At 43.0% G+C, this 23,957-nt stretch overlaps 1 protein-coding gene across 5 annotated transcripts in view; it reads right to left on the reverse strand.

Annotated features, from left to right (window-relative positions):
• SH3KBP1 (SH3 domain containing kinase binding protein 1) overlaps window positions 1-23,957 on the reverse strand; it is a 203,267-nt gene that overhangs the window by 65,379 nt on the left and 113,931 nt on the right. For 4 of the 5 annotated variants that reach the window (XM_089511710.1, XM_089511712.1, XM_089511713.1 and 1 more), the window contains one exon: window positions 19,894-20,090. In XM_089511710.1, the coding sequence (XP_089367836.1) occupies window positions 19,894-20,090 (197 nt within the window). Of the gene's footprint in view, window positions 1-1,897; window positions 1,958-19,893; window positions 20,091-23,957 lie in introns of those variants that run through there. The other variant, XM_089511715.1, reaches the window with a different exon arrangement.

The following is a 23,957-nucleotide window of genomic DNA, read 5'->3' on the forward strand; positions in this document are numbered from 1 at the left end:
AGCTTTATAGCTATGCACCTTCAGTACTGCTTGAAGAGGCAGAAAGTTTTCAAGAATACACTCTTTCCATTCATTTCCTTCCATTTGTTTACTTATCCAACTATTTCCTCTCCTCTCTGCTTATGTTTTAATCCCAGGGCTGGGACAGATATTTTCCCCCACTAGTGCATTTTCCTCCTCCTCTCATCAATCCTTTCCCTGCAAATGTGTGTATGCTTGCTTTTTAAGAAAAATAAAGTAACATCTGTGTAAAACTAACATAAATCAACAGTGAAGAAGGAAACAACCCACACATTTTTCCAGACCATGCAATGTCAACTTCTTCCATAGGCTATGAAAAGGAATAGAAACTGACAGAAATTTGTCAGCTGCTCTTAAGTGTGGAATAGAAACAGCAGATATCTAAGACAGTGTGATCTTAATATTCCTCAACAGTGTACATTCTATAGAGGGGACAACAAGGGAGAAGTTGATTTTGTGTACAGGGACTGGGAATTTCCCTGAACAGTCAAAGTTTCATGTAAACCCAAGCCAGAGAAATTCAGCAAACAGCAGCATGCAGAGTGAGTGGTGACCAATTTTCATTCATTATATTTCTTTTCAACTCAGTGTTATGTCAAAAGATATTCACAACAGTTTGTATGTTTCAGTTTGTAACAAACTACTGTATTAAACAAGGAGATTTCACTTATGTTATTTGCACTGTCATATTCACACCACTACACTGAGAATGAAATATCCAACTAAATGGGACTGAATATAGTTCTTTAGGAACGTCTGCACAAACCTCTTTGAAACGAATGCGACCCAGCAAAGCCACAGAGACAACTCTCTGCCACACTGCTTTTTTTCAACAAGGGATTCCTTGTAAAGGAAGAAAATATCTTTCTAAAGCAGTTCCAAATACTTCAGACATTTCATCTTTAGCAAGCTATTAAATCTCCCTTGATCCATATCTTCCTCACACTCTTTTGTTTCCCTTCCAAACAGGAAAAGAAGACAAATACAAAACCACATAAAAGTTTTGAAAAATACATAGCTCCTCTGTTCAGGGAACTACAGTATGTACCTTTCTCGCATGTTTCGAACATAAATCATAGACTATTACCAGTGCACACACAGGACTGCAAAGTTATACATTTTTAAAAAGAAATCTCAGAATTATTGGAATTGACTAATAAAACAATAGTAAGTAATATCTGCCCTGATGTACAATTACACCAGTTGTCAACATTATTTTATAATATTTATTTTAACAGATTTTAGGCATAAATATAATCAAGTCCTATTTTCAAACAAAAACATTTTAAAAACAAAAATAGCTACCCAGAAACCTTTTTTTTTTCTTTTAAGGAGAGAACAAGAATTTAAGTATAGCTAAACAATTCTGGAAGTGTACTTCCTTCCCCATTTTTTTTTATTTTTCTCCTTTTAAACACCAAATAAGAATGTAATAATTCTAAACTTACTAGAAAGGCAGCACAAGTTAACTGAACAATAAGAATTGTTCATTTAGAAAATCATGCTAAAATAACTTCATGATAAAATAACCATGTAAGTTCAGTTATCAAAGTCAGAGGTGGAATTTGGGAGATGGAGCTACAGAATTCCAGCGCATGTTCTTCCTTTGCTGTAGAATCACGTATTTTAATATGTTACTTATTACTTCACAAAGACAGATGGAGCAGCTTTCCAATTTAAGACTTCAGTGAAAAATCTCTCACTTTTAACACATCATTTTTATGCCATGATAGTCAGCCAGAGGCCTTTGTTGCCAAACATCTGTGCTCTACATTATGCAAGTTATAACGTGGTTGAGGCTATAAGCACACGCGTGCACACACACACAAAGTAGTTCTTTTTTAAAAAAAGAAGAAGAAAGGAATGAAACACATACCTCTTCTCCCATTATGAAGTAAAGCTGCCTTTGCAGAGTTTATGGCAAACTGTTCAAGAGCAGTCCTGGGAATCCTCCCACTTCCTTGTAAGTGCTGAGCTCACTAAGTCTGGGAGACCAAGCCTAAAACTGAGTCACACATTAAGACCAATACCAGCTATGAGGAAACAAAGCTTCCATTTGTTTATTTCACAGGAAACCTGGACCTTCTTGCAGTTTGAGCTACATCAGAGTAGTGGTTTTCTTCCTTCCCAGAGAGAAACACTGGGCTTCTTCTGCCCACACACACACACATACACGTAAGAAAAAAGGATAACAGGAGCAGAGGAGGACACAATTTTGGGAACAGCCCAGAGAAAAAGATACTTTTAAATAAAGCTGTTCAGAAATAAACCCTCAGAAGAATTCTCACATTAATAAAAAATATGTAATCATAGAAGAAGAAGAAGAAGAAGAAGAAGAAGAAGAAGAAGAAGAAGACATATCTCTGTTCCTTAAGATATTACTTTTCTTCTCACCATGAAAAATAATTATTTTCTCTGCAGAGCAACTCAGAAAAGACAGGCTTTTGTATCACAAATTTTAATGAAGCCAGTTATATTGCACACTATATAATAGATGCAGTTTCTGTGGGATAAATATCAAGTTGAGTATCCCTTATCCAAAATGTTTCCATATTTCAGACTTTTTAGATTTTGGAATACATGTACAGTATTTGCATATACATAATGAGACGTAATGAGGGTGGAGAGAGACTGAAGATCTATGAAATGGTGAGAGGTGTGGACTACCGCCATTACACAGATCTTTGCCTCTCTCTGCAGCCTCACAAATACACTACAGGTACGTACTATGCTACTTGTGTTGAAGCACAAAATGTTTTGGATTTAAGAGTACTTCAGATTACTCAACTTGTATCAATTTATATTTAAGACACCAAAGTTAGATATTACAAGGCCACATGTGTAAAGAATACAGTGGGCCCGGGGTATCTTCTGGGGTTTGGTTCCAGAACCCTAATGGATACCAAATTCCAGAGATGTTCAAGTCCCATTATATGCAATGGTGTAGTAAAACTGTGTCCCTCATATAACATGGCAAAATCAAAATTTGCTTTTTGGATTTTTGTTGTGGGGAGGAGTATTTTCAAACTGTGGATGGAGGAATCTGTGAATGCATAATCCGTGGATACAGAGGGCCGACTGTATAATGATTTAAAATACAAAGTTCAAATGTAGGCAATCACTCATGCTACCAATCATGTTTGTGTGTGCCCCAGGAAAGACAATACTTAAATTTTAATAAACCAAAATTATGGCAGCTGTGGACTGATTTCTCTCACACACACAAGCACCTCCAGCATCAAAACTCTCAATTCAGAACCATGCAGTTGAACAGGTTCAGATCTGACTCACACGGTTAAAGATGCCGCCCACACTGAGTCACCAAACCCAGTTTCCTAAAAGATGAGTTTCAGTTCAAACCTCTGATGGAACATAATAACTGGAAACACTAAAATATAACCTTCCAGTTTTCCATCAACTTAACCATAAAAATAGCTTGACAACTCATTTTCAGAACATTAGTTGATAGAGTGCCAGCCTTTTGCTTGGCACACCTGAATTCACAACTACCCAGAAATAGTTATGAGCCCAAGGCAATATAGCCATCCATCAGACCTGTCTGCCCAGTTTACAAACTTGGTTCATATGAATGGCAAATAAGAAATCTTTTCAAGGCTAGTGAGATCAAATACAGATTATGAATATATATAATACATATGCATTGAAATGGTCATAGCTTCGTGGGTGGGGCAATTCCAGTGGCAGCGTTGGAGTTTAGCAACTTTTATGACTTTATTTATTTCATTTCAAACCTTGCAGAAAAATTAACTGTTTTAAACTTATTTGAGAAGAAGCTAATACAAAATCAATAAATGCAAACATGTTTATATAAAAAAATGTGTTTTGAGATACTTTAAATGACCACTGGATCAATGGCAGATTTTGTCCACAGTCGTAACAATCCAACTTGGTCAAGCTTGCAAATGAGTAATCACAACTGACAACTGACTGTAATGATATACCTTCAGCTCATAATTAATTTCTGGGTAGGTCTAAATCAGGTGCTTCACATCCTTGACAAAGAGCAAAACAACTTTCATTCAGTAGGTCTCTTTAGTATGCTCAACAATATACAGGACTGCTGTAATAAACACAGCCCTCCTGTTCTGAGAGACAGTAATGCTAAATACTGTATATACTAGAATCATAGAATCATAGAATCGTAGAGTTGGAAGAGACCACAATGGCCATCCAGTCCAACCCCCCTGCCATGCAGGAACTCTCAGTCAAAGCATCCCTGACAGATGGCCATTCAGCCTCTGTTTATAGACCTCCAAGGAGGGAGACTCCACTAGACTCCAAGGGAGTGTGTTCCACTGTCGAACAGCCCTTACTGTCAGGAGGTTCCTCCTAATGTTGAGGTGGAATCTCTTTTCCTATAGCTTGCATCCATTGTTCCGGGTCCTGTTCTCTGGAGCAGCAGAAAACAAGCTTGTTCCCTCCTCAATATGACATCCCTTCAAATATTTAAACAGGGCTATCATATCACCTCTTAACCTTCTTTTCTCCAGGCTAAACATTCCCTATGAGTCGTTCCTCATATAGGCTTGCCATATCCCGCCTGTGGGCGGGACTTTCCCGGTTTTGGGCGGGTCCACATGGTCCCGCCCTGGGTTGGCCCTGCCCCCGGGATTTCCCCCGCCCCCGGGCTTTGTTGCAAAGTGTGCAACAGCAGTGGCGGGGGAAAGAGAGAGGCCTCTGTAGGCCTCTCTCCTTTGGCGGGGGGCTTCCCTCCCCTCTTTGGCTCCGCTGGAGCCGAGGGAGGGAAAGAAGCCTCACCTGCCGAGGCCAGACTTCTTTCCCCGCCTGAGCTCCGCAGGCAAAAACAGAGCCCAGGCGGGGGAAAAAAAGCCTCCCTGAGGGGAGGATTCCTTCTCCGCTTGGGCTCTGTCCTTGGTGAGAACGGAGCCCAAGCGGAGAAGGAATCCTCCCCTCAGCGAGGCTCTTTTTCAAATGTAGGACCCCCCCAAAAAAAGGTCCTACATTTGAAAAGTTTGTCCTACATTTGTCCCGGTTTGGAGGTCCGGACTAATGGCAACCCTATCCTCATAGGACATGGTTTCCAGATCCTTCACCATTTTAGTTGCCCTCCTTTGGACACGCTCCAGTTTCTCAATGTTCTTTTTGAATTGTGGTGCCCAGAATTGGACACAATATTCCAGGTGGGGCCTGACCAGAGCAGAATATAGTGGCACTATTACTTCTCTTGATCTAGACACTATACTTTTATTGATGCAGCCTAAAATTGCATTGCCCTTTATACGCATATATTAGTCAAAAAATTGACCCAAAAAACCTGCGTCGACCTATTCATGAGTCAAAGTAAGTACTGTACTTTAACTCTGATCAAAAAAAGGAACTATGGTGAAAGGTGAGAGCTTAATATCTTCTCGGAGCACCTAAAAGAAGCATTAACTACTATATCATCCATCCAGTCTTTAGGGTGAGCACAAACAGTTATGCCTGTCAACATTTTTGATCTTTAGCATTATTTTCCTTTGCTTCATCCTTTACATCCTTTGTTACATGCTGCTAAGTTTTACCCTTGACTTATCCACAGGTCATATCAAAATCCATAATTCTGCCTTCAAAACCTGCCCTCAACTTATATGTGAGGTCAGCTTATAGTCAAGTATATACAATAAATGTATGGACAGAAAATGAACTATATAACCAAATTGTCAACATAGTTATGTGACAAGGGTTCTAAATAAATTCTGCTTTACATTTTACCAGATATGGGTAACTACCTTACGCCTAGAGTAAACAAATACCCCTGTGACCCAATTTTGATATTTTTTAACTGCTGAAAATGTTTCCCTGTGTCCTCCACACTCTGTCCCCTCTCACCAGCCTGTTTTAGACTTAAATGGGATTCCCTGCCCCCCCCCCCAAAAAAAAATCATTTCTGGTTTGGGGGAACCTCCTCAAACATGGAAAATTGCCCCTCAGCCCTGAAAAGGCTTGAGGGAGGGTTTTATCAGCAAAATGTGCAAAAATTTGGGGGACCATGCGGCCACACATAATGTATGGGCTACACTTTTGTCCATCCTGGTATTGACCCATACATTAGTTTGTGACGCAAACTTTAAAAAAAGTAGCTCATTCAGTGAACTTTGAAAAAAAGTAATGCAAATATATCAGTCTAATAGGCTGAATATCCTCTATCTGCTATCAATTTAAATGTCAAGTACCTTTTTTCTCAGGTCAAGCCTTGGCCCTCATGTTACTGCTATATAGCAACACAGAAAGCAGATTGCAGTTACTGTTTCAACCATCTATTTTTTATCTAAAGTAATGGGTAGAACTGTTATAGTGTCACCTTCTTTTATAAACACCATACATTCTTATTTGACAGCCACTTCCAGTGGCTTGGGTAATACTAAATATGGCATATACACAACAGCAATTCAACCCTGAGGGTTGCCCCATGACCCTCTGGGGGCCTCACAGACTGCAAAGATTGTCCCAAAATGAAAATAAAAACTAGAACTTAACTCCACCTCTCTTTTTGAAAAATGAAAACCTATTTAAAAGTTGAATCAGAGACCTTCAGGAGAACTATTTTGTGGGGAGCAGGAAGAGGCAATCCAGTGAGTCTGGAGTGGTTGAGGACCACAAAATCGGGGCTGCATTTTGCCCACCCCAGTTCTATCATAGCCCTTCCTCCCAAAAAATTTCCCTAACCTGGTGCTCTCCCTGTTCTCGCCACTTTTTAATCATACCACATGCATGATTTTAGCTTACCAAAGTAAGGATTTTAGGCTGTCCTCAAACAACTGTCTTGTGAATGGCCATTGTTACCAAAATAATTACCATTTTTGCACTTTTCAGCATTTCAATTAGTTCTGACCTCACAGCTTACAACCCAACTCTCCAATATACAACTCTGAGTATATAAACTTGTAATACAAGGTAACACAAATCTGATGAAGTGGGTTATGCTGAAATGCAGTCATTCCCAAAGTGGGCGGCATACCCACCTGGGGGTGGTGAAAAGATCCAGGGGGACAGTGAGGCAAAGTGGCCTTCAGTCAAAGTACTGGCAACCAAGAAAGATAAGGGGACCAAGCAACCTTTAGGACCATGGAGGAGATGAGGCGTTAGAGCACATGGGGGCAGGGGTGGAGATAAAAGGAGCTGTCATATTTGGGACCCTGATTAAGCTTTGCAAGTTTTGGTGGGATTTGGCTGGTGGGTTGGAGCTGCTCCTGCTTTCTTTCGTTGGACAGACCAAGAGAAGAAGTAGAAGAAGAAGCCATGTTTAGGATGTGTTTGTGTGTGTGTGTGTGTGTGTGTGTGTGACAATTATAGCTGTAAAGGGAAGGCACAGAAGGAGCAGAACCCTTTGACACCATGTGACTTCTTGAGAAGTGGAAATTGCAAAGAAATTTGCAACGGAAAAACCAGTGTGATTGGGAATCATTAATGGGTTTTTCCCACCAATGGAGAGGAGTATTCCAGGATCGGATGGAATGCAAAGCAGCAGCAGGATGGACACAAAGTCATGTGATAAGCACCACCCAAAGATGCTTTTATCCTGTTGAAATTCAGCTTTGCTATCCTTGTGTTATAAAGATTCACTAGACCTATGCCTATCACAACTCAGAGACCATACACTTAGTTTAATTGGCTTAGTCAATGCTGTTTGTCCCTTTCAAGTGGGATGTAAACTTCCCAGGGTCTTGGAGAAGCTGAGGTTCACATTAGAATAATTAGATAAGTTTCTGTTTTTACTGTGGGCCTGTTTCTTTTTGCCAGATAGAATACAAAGGACAATTGCTGGTGTGGAAAATCTTTTGTGCTCTAAATGTATGGAATATCAACTTCTAGAAGCCTCAACAAGCATAACCATTGGTAAGGGATTATGCAAGTTCTATCCTAAAATGCCTGACAGGCCGAACGTTTCACATAAAATGAAGCTAATACTGGTAGGGAAAGATGCTCTATATCAGGCTTACCATACCTAGTGCTTTTTGTATGTGCCATGGGGGGGGGGGTCGTCAAGTGTAACACACTTGAAAGTTGCTAGTTGGGAAAGGCTGATCCAGGGATCTCAGCTGCTTTAAAGGCTATTTTTAAGCTATTATTTCTGCATCTTAATTTACTGAATACGTTTATACCCAGCCCTACTAGTAAAAAAGTGCTCACCTGATTATTTTAAGAGACCATGAGTTCGACATAGAAGTTTGCTTCCTGAGGAGTCAGTAAATGTTGCTGCCAAAAGCACTACTTATTATGAAAACATTCTTCCTTTGTGGTTATGACTGATCTATTCCTCCATAATTTACAGACCTCAGTATTCTGTGTGAGGATGCCCTTCAAGCTGACTCAGGGTTTCAAATAATACAAATTGAAGATGTGTTTCTTTTCACAGGAGCGGACATATGAATACACACGCACACAGGCTGATATATACATACATACATACATATATATATATATATATATATATAGAGAGAGAGAGAGAGAGGCAACAACCTATTCATTGCTAACACATTTTCCATCCAGCTAAAAAGAAGGCTATACACATGGACCTCACCAGATGGCCTACACAAAAAGCAAATAGATTATATAATTGGAAATAAAAGATGGCGAAACTCCATACTGGTAGCCAAGACATGACCAGGCACTGACAGTGGTACAGATGACAAATTACTTGTATCAAAAATAAGAGTAAAACTGAAGAAGAAAACAAAACCAGTTATCATTCCAAAATATGATCTGAGGCAAAACAGACCGACACAATATGCTGGGGTGGGGCGGTGTCAGGGTGTGGCATTTAGATGTTGCACACCCAGACACCACCCCCAAGCCAGCATCATACCACCTGCCTGACCAGATGGCAGGCAGCATTGCAGCACTCTGGAGGCATAGCATTTATACGTCACATGCCACAGGAGCATAGAATCAAGAGACCGCTAGGGCCATCCAGTCCAACCCCCTGCCATGAGGAAATCTAAATCAAAGCATCCCCGACAGATGGCCATCCAGCCTCTGTTTGAAGACCTCTAAGGAAGAAAACTCCACTACACTCCGAGGGAGTTTGTTCCACTGTCGAACAGCCCTTACTGTCAGAAAGTTCCTCCTAATGTTGAGGTGGAATCTCTTTTCCTGCAGCTTGCATCTATTGTTCCAGGTCCTGTTCTCTGGAGCAGCAGAAAACAAGCTCGTTCCCTCCTCAACATGACATCCCTTCAAATATTTAAATAGGGCTATCATGTCACCTCTTAACCTTCTCTTCTCCAGGCTAAACATCCCCAGTTCCCTAAGTCTTTCACTGAAAAGCCAGCGCTGCGGCAGAAAAGCTGCTTTTTTGCACCCCAAAAAGGAGTGCCAGAAAGAATAGGAGGAAAATCAACTCATTTGAGATGTGGTACTGGAGAAGAGTGCTAAGGATTCCATGGACAGCCAAAAAGACAAACAAATGGGTCCTGGAGCAGATCAAGCCAGAAATATCCCTGGAGGCCAAGATGATAAAACTCAGGTTGTCATACTTTGGACACATCATGAGAAGGCATGAATCACTGGGAAAAAAGAAATAATGCTAGAAAAGGTGGAGGGAAGTAAAAAGAGAGGAAGGCTACATGTGAAATGGATGGGCTCAATTAAAGAAATGACGAGTATTAAAGAGATGAGGAGTATACAGGAGGTGGGCAGAACAGTGGAAGACAGGACACCTAGGAGATGTCTCATCAGCAGGGTTGTCATGGGTCGAAAGCTACTAGAGGGCAGTTAACAACAACAAATAGGCTGCTTTGCATCAATTACCTTTGCTACATCTTTTCATTCATGTCCAAATGAAGATACCAACAATTTTATGGTTTATACTGTATACAATGGAATGATATATAAACTTTTCCAATATTAACTCAATGTTAATTGCAAGTCCTTTTCTGTTCAATGGTTGGATAGGATTAGGGTAGAATATGGAATGACCTGATGATGGAAGTAAGGAATTCTATTATTCTGCTGAAGTTTTACAAAATTTCTACTTTTCAGTTGACATTTATTATTTTGTTCATTTGTTCACTTAGTTGTTTAACCTTAATTTTAAGTCATCATGTTTTGTTTCTATATTTCTAGTTTTATCTTTTCCCCATCTACTAGGAGCTTTCAGGAATAGTGATTGATAATATTTAAATAAATAAAGTATAAAGTGGGAAATGGTGTTTTCACATATAATTCTGACTTTCTACTGCTGTAAACTAAATTATTGATTTACAGTTCATTTTTTATCTTGGTACTTGTTCCAGCATTCCCTCAAAGGCACCCATAATACTTAGGATACTTCTGTTACTATTTTTTCTGTGAGGACTGAAACTTCTGTGCTCATTTTCTAATTCTACCTATCTGCAACAGGAGTTAGCAAAGTGTGGGCCACAGGCTGCATGTGCTCCTCCATGAAGCCCTCTGACTGTGCCCCTAGCTCAAAAACAAAACAAAGCAAAGTAAAGAAACAAACAAAAAATCTTCCAAATGGCAAACTACAGCCCCAGAAGTGATTTGTTTTTTAAGTAATTCCCATCTGCCTGGTTTTGGCTGAAGGGGGGGGGGGGGGGAGCACATTTTAGAAAACTAACAAATCACACTCTCAGAAATGAATGATTTGGCATTTGGGGAGCATGATAATATCCCTCTGCAAATCATAGGGGGTTATATTTTTTTTCAGCATGGATATATCAGTGGAGAAAGGGGAGAATATTAACAGACCCTGGATCCTCAGAAGTTGTATACCTCTGAATTCCACAATATGCAGATCCTTGTATCATTTCAGTTTTAAAACAGGAAAATCATCTTTTCAAAACTAACTCTAGATAGATAGATAGATAGATAGATAGATAGATAGACAGACAGACAGATAGACAGACAGACAGAGTATTTTTTAAACAGGTATTCAAACTGACATTTTGTGAAATCCCTAAACTAACAATTTTTGAAACAAGTCGAGAAAGTAGAACTGCTGATGAAATTGCAGAAGGGAGGTATGTGGTATACTAAAAACAACAACTAGCAACTGAAGCAAGCTATGAAAAGAGACAAAAGGCAGCAGACGTGAAGTCAAAAGGCTTTTTTGGTTGGAATCCATATATTTTTGTGGGGTTTTCGGGCTATGTGGCCATGTTCTGGAGGAATTTATTCCTGACGTTTCACCAGTATCTGTAGCTAGCCTCTTCAGAAAATGCTGGCATGCGAGTGAGTAAGGTGTGTGTGTGTGTGTGTGTGTGTGTGTGCGCACACACACACACACACACACACACACACACACACACTGTGTGACCCTTGGTTGAGAGGTAGTGGTTTACATGTTAATCTGTGTGTTGGTCTGTTGTTAAATGGGAAGGCCTCAGGGTGTCTATTTAATTAATGAAGCATTGTCTGCTGGGTGGTTTTCATTTGTATGGGCTGGGTCTTGATTTTGGTGTTTTTCATGATTGGTAGCCAAACTCTGTTTACTTTAAGGGTTTCTTATTTCTTGTTGAAGTCGTCCAGGTGTTTATGAATCACCTGCCTCTCCCAGAAAACACCGGGGACCAGCACAGAGACTCTGGAGGCACAGGAGCCCAGCTGTTTTTTTTCTCCCTATGGTCCTAGATTGTAATGTTTTAAGATTTTAGGATTGGGGTGGGGGATTGAGAATGGGGGTTATTTTCTATTTTACTTGTTTTGTTCGTTTATTGCTATGTAATTTGCTTTGTTAATTTTATTGCTGCTGTGAATTGCTATGTATTTTTTGCTACTTATTGCTATTGTGAATTGCTTCATTATTTTATTTTTATTTTTTATTGTTTATTTGCTTTGTACTTTTATTGTTGTAACCCGCCCTGACAGCTTTGTGCATAGGTTATAATCAGGCAGCTAGGGGAAAAAGAACAGGTTGCTCACCTGTAACTGTGTTTCTTCGAGTGGTCATCTGCGAATTCACACAAATGGGTTTATTCTGCGCCTGCACAGCAATCCTCGGAAACTTCTAGAATCTCCGGGCAGAAGGCAATGTATCTTTCTGCAACTTATATATGGCCCACCCATATATAAGGCCCCTGGTGGCCCGCTCCTCTTCAGTTCCGAATGAGCCGCTAATCAGCGCGGCAACAAGCGTTGTCAAATGAGCAGACACTGAGGGGATGGATGGGCGGGTTTGTGTGAATTCGCAGATGACCACTCGAAGAAACACAGTTACAGGTGAGCAACCTGTTCTTCTTCTTCGTGGTCTCTGCGAATCACACAAATGGGTTTAGACTAGCGAGCTGTAGTCTGTGGAGGAGGGAGTGTCAAGATCAAACAGTCACATGACAATAAATATGCAAACTAATACCTGAGTGATTTATTTACAGTAGACAGGTTAGTGCATGGCAGACAGTAACACTGCCCTCCCGAAGGCTGCATCATGCCTGGCCCTTGCGTCCAGCCTATAATGTCTAATGAATGTCAATGGCTGGGACCAGACAGCTGCCTTACACACATCCTCAAGGGGGATCCCGGTCAAAAAAGCTGAGGATGCGGCTACCGCCCTAGTTGCATGGGCTCTAATCCGACCTGGTAGAGGCTTCCCTGCCAGTTCGTAGCAAAGGTGGATGGCGTTGGCCACCCACTTGGAGAACCTCTGCGGTGACACCGGCAACCCCTTCTTAGCTTCAGAGTAACACACAAAAAGTCTCTCTGAACGCCTGGAAGCAGCAGTCCTGTTCAAATAGAACGCCAGCGCCCTGCGGACATCCAGGGCATGGAGTTGGCGCTCAGAGTCTGTGGTCGGATTGGGAGCCAGAGTCGGCAAAACAATGTCCTGGTTGATGTGAAAGGCAGACACCACCTTAGGCAAGAAAGTGATGTCTGTACGGAGCACCACCTTGTCCTTATGGAAACGAAGGAATGGTTGGTCCATCCTCAGGGCACACAGTTCACCAGCTCGGCGGGCTGACGTGATGGCTACCAGAAAGGCCGTCTTCCAAGTCAGGAGTCTCAGGTCCGTGGTGTCTAAGGGCTCAAAGGGCTTGGATACCAAATGTGCCAGGACGGTGTCTAGACAGCACTGCGGTGTAGGGTCTAGAATCGCTGGATGCAAATTGTTGAATCCCTTAAGGAACCTCTTTATGAGAGGATCCCCAAACAGGGAAGGTTTATCCTGAAAAAGGTAGTGAGATGAAATGGCTGACAGGTAGCACTTGATAGAACTCAAGGAGAGACCTGCGCCTGTTAAAGTCATAAGGAATTCCAGGACTACCGGGATGGAGACACGGGATGGTGGAATGTCCTTTGCTTGTAGAAAGGTTAGGAACCTATCCCATTTGTAGGCATAGGACCTCTGTGTGGATGGTCTTTGTGCTGCCTTAATGATATCCTGCACACCGGATGGCAGTGTCCTCAGGATCGAATCCTCCATGCTACCAATGGGAGAGATTGCATCTCGGGATGGTGGACTTGTCCGTCGTGGAGAGATAGCAGGTCGGGCCGGTGCTCCAAGCGGAGATGGTCTTGCACTCGTTGTAGGAGCAGAGCAAACCAAGGCTGCCTGGGCCACCACGGGGTTATCAGGATCGCGTCCGTGTGGTCTGCCAACATCTTCGAGAGGACCCGTGTGATCAGAGGAAACGGAGGGAAGGCATACAGGAGGCCCTGAGTCCACTTGAACTGGAAGGCGTCCCCTTCCGATCTTGGCTCTCTGTACCGTGAGCAAAATCTTGCAGTGTGGACATTCAGCCGGGAGGCAAACAGGTCGAGGAGGGGGGTTCCCCAGCGATTGAAGAGTCGGGACACCACCTCTGGATGCAGTCTCCACTCGTGGCAAGTGGAGGGTGACCTGCTGAGATGGTCTGCAAGGTCGTTCTGGTTGCCGGGCAGATGGATGCATTGCAGCAGAATCTTGTGTTCTATACACCATTCCCAAATGCGGATGGTGACTGACAGCAGAGTCCTCGACTTTGTACCACCTTGTTTGTTGAGGTGGTACATGACGGTAGTGTTGTCGGTGAGAAGAAGTACCACCTTGCCCGCGAGGACCGACTGAAAGGCTCTGAGTGCTTTCTCCACGGCAAGCATTTCCAGGACGTTGATGTGGAGAGTAGCTTCCGCCGGTGACCATTTGTCCTTTATTGTAAGGTCCAGTGTGTGGGCGCCCCATCCTTGCAGGGAGGCGTCCGTAGTCAGGGAGAGATCTGGCTGAGGGGGTAGAAATGGCATCCCCACACAGACGTTGTCGGATTGGAGCCACCATCGTAGAGACCTCTGTACAGTCCTCGGGATGGTGAGCAACTTGGTAGCCGTGTCTCGGACGGGGTCGAAGACGGAGAGAAACCAAGATTGAATGGGTCTGAGGCGCAGTCTGGCCCACGGTGTGACGAAAGTGGTAGAGGCTAGGTGTCCCATGGCGACTTGCACGGCACAGGCCTGAAGGCATCTTTGGCGGAGGCAGGGCTGCAGAGATGTACAGAGGGTTTGGAACCTTGTCTCTGGAAGGAATGCCCTCATCTGTACGGAGTCCAGTGTTGTTCCTATGAAGTCTATTCGATTGGTAGGAGTCAAGTTGGACTTGTCGAAGTTGACTTGTAATCCCAGTGCTTGCAGCAGGGATAGGGTGAATTCGAGTTGCCCGAGTAAGATGTCCTTGGAGGGTGCTGTGAGGAGCCAGTCGTCCAAGTATGGGAAGACTGTGATCCCTCTTTGACGCAGGTACGCCACCACGGGTGCCATGCACTTGGTGAAGACCCTGGGAGCTGTGGAAAGGCCGAAGGGAAGGACCCGGTACCGGTAGGCCTTCTGGCCGACGGCGAAGGCGAGGAACCTCCGGTGGTCCTCCAGGATCGCAATGTGGAAATAGGCGTCCCTCAAGTCCAAAGTCACGAACCAGTAGCCTTCCTGCAGGAGTGGTAGAATAGAAGCAAGGGTTACCATCCTGAACCTTTTGTAAATGATAAATTTGTTAAGGGCCCGTAGATCCATTATGGGTCTGAGGCCAGAGTCTCTCTTCGGTACGGTGAAGTATCTAGAGAAAAAACAGCGCTTGAAGTCAGAAGGGGAGACGGGTTCAATGGCGCCTTTGTCCAAAAGAATGCGCACTTCGTCAAGAAGGGTGTCCGAGGGGGCAGTGGAAACAAAAGCTCCAGTTGGTGGGAGCTGGGAAAACTCTAGGGCATAGCCCCTACGGACAATGTTAAGTGCCCAAGAGTCACTGGTAATGGCGGCCCAGGTGTCAAAAAAGGGGCTCAGCCTGTTGGAGGTGACGAGGTGCGCCGGAACCCATCAGAATCTCTTCTTGCCCCTACCGTCCTTCTTCCTATAGCCCTGTTGGTATCTGGGCTGGGAAGATGGACGCCTGTCGGTTGGAGGGGCAGGTGACCGGGAGGATTGGCCTTGAGGCTGAGTGTCCTGATGGTAGGGACGGTCCTGTGGTTGGAAGCGGTAGTGGCCGCCTGGATGCCAGGGGCGCTGACTAGTGTACCTCTGTCGGGGGGACTTGGAAGCGGAGGATGACATACCGTGCTTTCTGGCGGCAGTCTTCATCCTATAATGGAAACTGAGTTTCTCGTCCGTGTCCCGGTGAAACAAGCCCGAGTTGTCAAAGGGCATGTCTTCTATGGCTGCCTTCGCTTGTGGAGTGAGGTCTGAAGACCGGAGCCACGCGTATCGCCTGAGGGCTATGGAGCCAGAGAGGACCTTTGATGCACAGTCCGTCGAGTGCCTCGCGGAGATGATCTGCTGTCTGCCTATCAGGTGGATTTCATTCCTGAGTGCAGACATCATCCGCCTCCTGTCATCCGGCAGGTCAGCGATGGTGGGGTCCATCTTCTCTACGAGGTACTGCACGTAGGCCCCCATGTAGGCCGCATAGTTAGCCACCTTCAAATCCAGGGCCGCTGAAGCATAAAACTTCTTAGCTAGGCCATCCAGTTTCTTACTGTCCTTGTCGACTGGAGAAGACGAGGACTTTGGGACGAAGGTGGACTGGGCTCCTTCCACGATAGCCGAATTAAGCTTAGGGTGGTTGGAGAGCCAAGAAGGTGCCGAAGGAGTGACCCGATAGAGGTTCTCAATCCTACAGGATGTCGACGGGATGGTGGCCGGTGCGTCCCAGGAGCGTTTGGCAATTTTCTCTAGCGATGGGAGATATGCCAAGGCTGGTGGAGCTGGGGCGGAACCGTGGATCCTCCTCTCCACCGGGTCGAGGGCATCGTCCTCGGGGTGGGCGACTTCTAACTTCAGGGCATCCGCCATCCGGATTACCCTGTCGGCGAAGGACCTGACGTCGTCTGTAGGGGACGGAACCGCAGGTCCCTCCGGGACGAATGGAGCCTCGTCATCGTCGGAAGGTGACGCAGAGCGTGGGGATCTTGATCTGGATATTGATGGAGATCTGCTACGCTTCCTGGGCGACAAGTCGGTGGTGGTCAAGTCATCCAGCCCGTGGGAGGCATCAGTGTGGCGACGGTCTCGTGAGCAGTCCCGGATGTTGCGCCGTAGGCGGGATGGATCTACCGGGATAAGATACTGTCCGGTACGGTGATCGAAGACGAGATCTGGGAAGGCATCAAACAGGTCCTGGTCCCGTTCCATTGAGTCTGGACGGTCCGGATCTAAGGCGGCATCCGCCTCAGCCCCTAGTGCGGCCCGATCCTTCCTCGGGGGGGAGCGGGGGCGCTCTGTGTCCCGTCTGGCGGGACGTGGTCTTACCACAGGAGAAGGAGAACGGGGTCTAGCCCTCTGTGGGGATAGGGGAGCATCGGAGTCGTGGAGCTCCCCTTCAGACTCCGAACCCAAGTCCACGATCTGCAGGGCGTCCGCCGGTGCAGAGAGGTGGCTCGCAAGGAGGACCCTGGGTTCCAAGGGTATAATCCGGGAAGACACCGGTACCGGAGTCGAGGTTTTCGCCGGCTGGGCCACTGGGGATGTAGACGGTGCTGGCCTCGACTCAGGCGGAGGCACTGAGACCATACTTGGAGGGCCCTTGCGACGGCTCTTGGCTGGCGGAGATGAAGAGCGGGCCCGTTTCTTCTCGTGGTCGGAGCGTTTGTCTCCTCTCTTCTTGGAGGCCCTGGGAGCGTCCGCGTCTCCAGAACCACTGGGCTGGCTCAAAACCTTCTCGTAGAGCGCAGCCTTAAGTGTCCGGTCCCTGTTCTTTAGGGCCTGGGCCGACATAGCTTTACAGTGGGGGCAGTTGCCAGGAATATGGGACTCCCCCAAACAAAGGACACATTTTTCATGGCCATCGGCCTTAGGGATTTTCACCCCGCACTTAGTGCACTGCTTGAAAGAGGCCATGGTAATCAAGTCCGTTACCGGTCCGAGGTCAAGCCGAAAGATCACGTAGAAGACAAGCCGATAGGGAAAGTCCGAAGAATGGTCAAGTGAAAGTCCGAAGGTCAAATGCCAGAGATTCAATTGTGAAAAGAGCAACAAGATGCAAGCAAAGTTCCTTGAGCTGCTTAGCGTGGCGGAATGAAGGAACTGAAGAGGAGCGGGCCACCAGGGGCCTTATATATGGGTGGGCGGGGCTACCGCCAAAAAGTAGCAGAAAGATACATTGCTTTCTGCCCGGAGATTCTAGAAGTTTCCGAGGATTGCTGCGCAGGCGCAGAATAAACCCATTTGTGTGATTCGCAGAGACCACGAAGAAGAACCATACATGCATATATGTAAAACTCTTTGAATAGATTTTATCACATCCATAGGGTAAATTCTTAAAAATTTGCCATACATACTCTCATCAGTATGCTTTTCATTCTATCCCACACAATAACTGGATTAATCATACTCTGCCCACAAACTATCAATGGATGTTTATGACTATCAACCTACATGATTTCATTTCTGTTCCTTCTTTTTTTTTTTTAGAGAAAGAATACTTTAAGTAGAATATTTATTTTTAAATTGAGACCAGCACTATGTAGTTAGGGGGAATTAAAGCACTGTTAATCAGAATACCTGTAGTTGCTCAGGGTGAATAGATGTTATTGGCAATGTAAAATATTGTGGTTCCAATGGAAAATATCTATATGTAAGACCTCAAACAGTGACTCTCTTTTAGAAACTAATAGTACTATATTAAAGTGGTAGATGAGTGATGCCATAGTGATGCACAAATGGTAAATTGTCTACGCATCATAGAGATTTCCCACTGCAACTGGCTGAGGACTAGAGATGATGGAGTTTATCAAATGGGAGGAATTTCTCTTAAATTCGAGTGAAAAGAAAGTGGGGCCAGAACACATTCACTTAAAGTCGCTAGTTTACCGCAATTATGTTAATGTCCATTGGGTTTGAACTGGCTTCCCATTGCCTGAAAATAGCATGCCATTGCTCGAATTTGTGTGTGGCAGTCTATCACACAATAACGTGAAACTACATGATTGCATTTGGACTGACTTCCCATTGCCTGAATTTGCATGTAGTGGGTTATCAAGCAATAACATTAAACCCCATGATTGCCTTCAGATTGCCATTGGATTATACTTCCAATTTCCCTTGTCTGATAAACTCTCACCCACCTCTCCCCATGAATCAAGGCAGGGGACAAGAACAATTAACAAACAAACAACATCAATTAAAAAACATTGGTTAAAACACAATCAATTTAAAAGGAGAAATAAGATCTGCATGTATTAAAGCAATCTACATCTAAAAATTCATCATTTAAAATTCAGAATTTAAAAATCACCTGGATAAGCCTGCCAGAAGAGATTAGTCTTCAATGCTCTTTTTAATTCAGACAGTCTATGCAGCTACTGGCAGGTCATTTTACAGTCTAGGGGCAGCTGAAGAAAAAGTCCTCTGGCTGACAGTTGCCAATCTAGTCCTGGCTGACTAGCGTAAATGTCTGCCAGAGGACCTAAGTGTATGGGGCAGAATATATAGAATGACTGTAAGTCCTGATTACATTACTTGTGCTGACTGTCAACTGGAACTCAAAACCAGAGACAACTTACTTAAGAATTAAGGAGCAAACTCCTTTCAGGCCGCACATCGTTTCCTGCTAAACTACTTGGCACACTGTTTCTTAGTTTCACTAGACAACAACTTATTTGTATAAGGCACAATGACCATTATAAAATATTACAAACAACAACCATACATTTCACATTTCAGATAACTAAGATAAAACATGGGTGGACATCCCTTCACATAATGTTGGATTGCAACTCCAAGCATCCATCTCCATGACTATGCTGACTAGGGGTGGGGTGAGTTGCCATCCACCAACATCGGAGGTAGGTGGGCACATGATTCCCATCCCTTCAGATTCAGTGACACATAAGTAAAGAAAGTAAGTAGCATGTAAATCAAGAGTGCAAACTACTTCTTAATATGTCACATAATCTCCCCAACAATGAAGGTGGACAAGGAATCACTGATCCATTTGAGGCTACACAAAAGAAAGGTGGAGAACATTTTACTGACAACCAAGGACACAACATACTAGACCAAGCTTACACTAATGTATTCATTATAGCTATATTGTAACCTTCACGATCCTTTGTAAATCTTCCCACTTTTACAACACTTTTTGTTTTCTAAAAAGAGGTGGACCAGATATTTTCCTCTACAATTTCCATCATATTTGGTTAAGTTAATTTCACTTCATATCACTGTTTCCCAAAATATGTACAGACATCCTCCACCTTTGGTCTCCCACAATAGCTATACCTTCATAATTTATATCATAATTTGAAATGGCGTGTGCCAGCATACAAAGAACACACATAAAAAAAGGCTGCACATATGTACAGATCAGATCAGATCCATTGTAAGGGAGGAAAAACAATTTTAAAGGAGTGGTTTTTTGTAACCTTGGCACAGGAGAGGATAAAATGCAACAGCCAAAAGGAAGGAATAAACCAAGAAGGTCCAAGCATATTTGATGAATGAAGTTACATACTGTACCTTCTCAACTGGCAGAAAATCATTATCTACTTCTATTGACCTTGGTCGTAACTTTATAGGTTTGTCCTTGAAAATGTCACCAAAGCCAATCCCCTTAATTTTTTTGGGTTGAATTGTTGCTGATCCATTGGCTCCTTCTGATTTCGTACTGCTGGAATCACCACCATCACTTTCAGAGCCTGTAGCATCTCTTAAACCTGCCACAAAGGAAGGAGAATCTTAAGACTTACAAATTGGCAATGAAGAATGCAAAGCAAAACAACACCTCATGCACCAGGTCAGTACACTTCATGCATCAAATCAGTCTTCATATACAGGAGGATAGACTTTTTTCCTAGCAAAACGGACTTCATAGCAATCTATATCTGGTGTACTGAAGTTATTGATGATGTAGTAGGTCACATAGGCAATGTCATTTATAACAGCAACAACAACAATAATACTCAATTATTCTCTTAGATCCTTTACAAACTGAAATATGAGAAATGGATGGAGTTGCTAATCTTGATTGCTTTGGAATTAAAGCCACAGCATGGCACATAGTCAACATTTCTACTTGCTCAAATGATCTAACTCCATATTTTAATTACTGGGACAAAAAGCTAAGTATGGCTGGAGGGAAAATATAGCAGTACAGTAACACTTGGGATAATTCGTCAAACTTAGGATGGAGGATATTTGGCTCTCCAAATGCTGTTGGGCTACAGCTTTCAGCACATACTATCTAGGGTTTATTTGAAGTGGAATCCATCTGGGGTGCTCTATACACCCCATCCATGATCTAGCTATTCCTATAGTCTAAGAGTTCTGATACAGTTTCATGTTTTCCCAGATCCAAAACACACTTCAAAAATAATCCAGTTTGGGGCTGATTTAACTGCTAGGATTCAATGCTAGGGGTTTCTGGGAACTGTAGTTTTGTAAGACATTTAGCCTTCCCTGTCAGAGAGCTCTGGTGCCACAATAAACTACAATTCCCAGGATTCCCCAGCCCTGAGACAGGGCAGTTAAAGTAGTCTCAACCATAGAATCACAGAATCACAAAGTTGGAAGAGACCTCAAGGGCCATCAAGTCCAATTGCCTGGATTATTTCTGCAGTGTGTTTTGGCCCAAAGTCAAAAACACTAATGAATTTTTTAAAAAAAACTGTCTCATGTGAATACTTCATTTAAATATACTGTGTGATCTATTTAAATAGCATGGCTTGTTTCTTCTGGCCGATGTCAGGATAGCTTTATGATACACAGCTAAAAATCATTCAGGAGATGTATAAGATTACAATATGAAACATTCTAATTGAAATAAATCCTTCTGTAATTTCATATGGAAGAAAATGGTCATCCATTTATCTGTGCTAATGCAGAATTTAATGATAACTGGCATGAGGTATCTACCTACACAACAATTGTGAGTGTGTGGACAAAGGGGCTGTATAGACCTCCCCTTTTAGCAATGGATCAGGGCTGTGGCAACTACATGCTGTGGCCCCGAACTCACTTTTCTGTGGTGCAAAAAGGAGCCACAAAAAGTGGCTCCTTTTTGCGCCCTGAAAAGGGCACCATAGCTGCTGGCACTGCAGTTTTTCAACACTGCATCATGTAGATGCAGAGCCAGAAGAGAACTGTGACACTGTGCAGTGCAGCTTGCAACATCACGCCAGCCTGGGGGAAGAGTCGGGGTGTGCATCGTGCAGACACCCCACCCCAACTCTGCCCCCCAGGCCAGCATTAGTGGCCGGTCTTCTTCTTCTAAGTCTTCTTTCTATTACTGAAAGGACGACTAACCAACTATAAAGAGACTTCTATCTGGATACAGCAGAGATGTTTGCCTTAACACTGGCTTAACTACTACCTACTGTAAATGGCATCTTAGAGCTTCAATATTCTTTAGAGTACTGTATTGTTTAATTGAGAGCCAGCATGGTGTAATGGTTTGAGCACTGGACTACAGCTCTGGAGACCAGGATTCAAATCTTCACTTGGTCATGGATGTCATACTCTCTCCACCCTAGAGCAATGGCAAACACACTCTCTGCAAATCTTACCAAGAAAGAGTTACCCTAAAGTTACCAAGAAAGAGTTACCCTAAATTGGAAATGACTTGAAGGCAGACAGCAATTTTGAAAGTATTGTTTTGATGCAAGTTTTGTTACATCTCAACTTTCTATCTTAGTGACAGCTCTATATTGCAAGTTTAAAATTTATTTTAATTAAAAGAGTAACACCCAACCTTTCCACCAATGGTCTCTAAAACAGATTAAGATATAAGACTATCATAATACAAAGTACCACAGTTAGACTGAGCAATAAGGAACGGGTTAGAGCCACAAACAATTCCACAAATAAATGGCATCAACAATTCTGAGAACAGTATAATTTCCACCTAGTTTCTACAGAACAACAGTGTGGACAGAAATTGAATATGCTTTAGGATTGCCCTCCATAGCTAGGGCAACACAACAAAAAAGCTATATCCTCAGTGGCATCTATTTAACTTGTAAAAGTGGGGACATCCCCACCATGATCTCAGCTGATGATGTTGGTGTATGTGAAGGTTTATATAGGAGAAGATGGGTCTATTATAGCTTATAAATGAGGGAAAATACATACAGGAGTAGATATTGTATTTTCCATACCAAGACAATTAGGATTACCTTGTTTCACACTTCTGTAAAAGCCCAAAGAAAGGAGTTATTGAAAATTCAAGAAATTACTTTTGAATGGTGCAATGAGAATTTGTATAGTTACACAAACACATGAACACACATACAAACAGCAGTATATGTATATGTATATAAGAAAACTAATGAAGTACAGTATTGAGCCTGCTATTATATTAATCTTATTCAAATGGTATTTGAAGTTAATTTACAATATATATTGGACCTTTTACGGGTATGACTCATATCAAAGCAGTTATGCAATCAAAATTATACCTTATTTAAGGAAGAAATAGAAGGCTAAATAGTAGTTAATCAAACATGCAAGCAAATATACTGTATCTCTGCCAATGCATTTAATTACATTCCTCTCTAGCTGAGGCAATCTTGTTAGAAAGGCACATATCCACACCCTGAGTACGAATACAATAAACCAAGACAGGCGGCTTGATTGGCTTCACTAGCTTTAGTGAAAAAGACTAATTTCATTTATATTAACTTAGAAGATAACTTGTTTTTCCTGAAAAGCACTGAACATCTTCACAGAAAATAGGTATCTTATTGCTATGGCTGCATACAAAACATCCTTCTGAGCAAACAAATTCAACATGCATCAAGATCAGTTTTTCCCCCCCATTTTCCTTCAAAGGCTTCTGCAATAATTGCATAGGCAAGAAAAATGGGTGCATGGAGGACAAGCATATTCACAAATGTCATGACACAGCTTGTCACCAGCACGAAAGGGTTACCTTGTACACAGAATATTAAACCCAGCAAGTTATGCCACCAAGGAATAAGATGCTTCACATACACATTAGATGAAACTGATGTTCCCTACCCTGAGCTATGAGAAAGAGAAGAGGGAGTTTGCTATAGTTACTTTGCTTTTGCTTTAGGGAACATCTACACAGACAACCGCCCCTGCTTTGCTTTCCTCCAGTCCTAAGACAAATTACACATTACTTTCCTCCTAGGTCAGAGGCTGCCAAAGTGTGCCCCCTTGTGGCCATTTTTGTGGGCCCCAAGGTGTAAAAAAATCCCCTAAAATGGCATCTGGGAGTGTGGGGGATGTTTCCACTACATTTTTTGCAAATATATTTTTTAAATTTATTAATTATTTTTATTTAATTTCATGCCCAACAAACCAAATTGGAGGGGATTTAAAGCTAGTCCTAATCCCCTTTTCTAATGTATAGAGAAGGTAGTTAAGGTATTACAAAAATCATTTTTGTTGTTGTGTACTGTGATAATACCACCAATTACTGTTACAATTTCTTGAAAAGGTCCTTCACATATATCATTGATATAAGATGTGTAGAAAGAGATCATACAGAGAAATGTAGAAAAGATCATGTGGAGACAGCCAATTGGGGATTATTGTACCATTTCACTGTCTTCTTCAGT

This window comes from Sceloporus occidentalis, unplaced genomic scaffold, assembly GCF_023333645.1.
Source record: "Sceloporus occidentalis isolate IW3139 unplaced genomic scaffold, rSceOcc1.0.p SCAF_2, whole genome shotgun sequence".
Classification (NCBI taxonomy): Eukaryota; Metazoa; Chordata; class Lepidosauria; order Squamata; family Phrynosomatidae; genus Sceloporus; species Sceloporus occidentalis.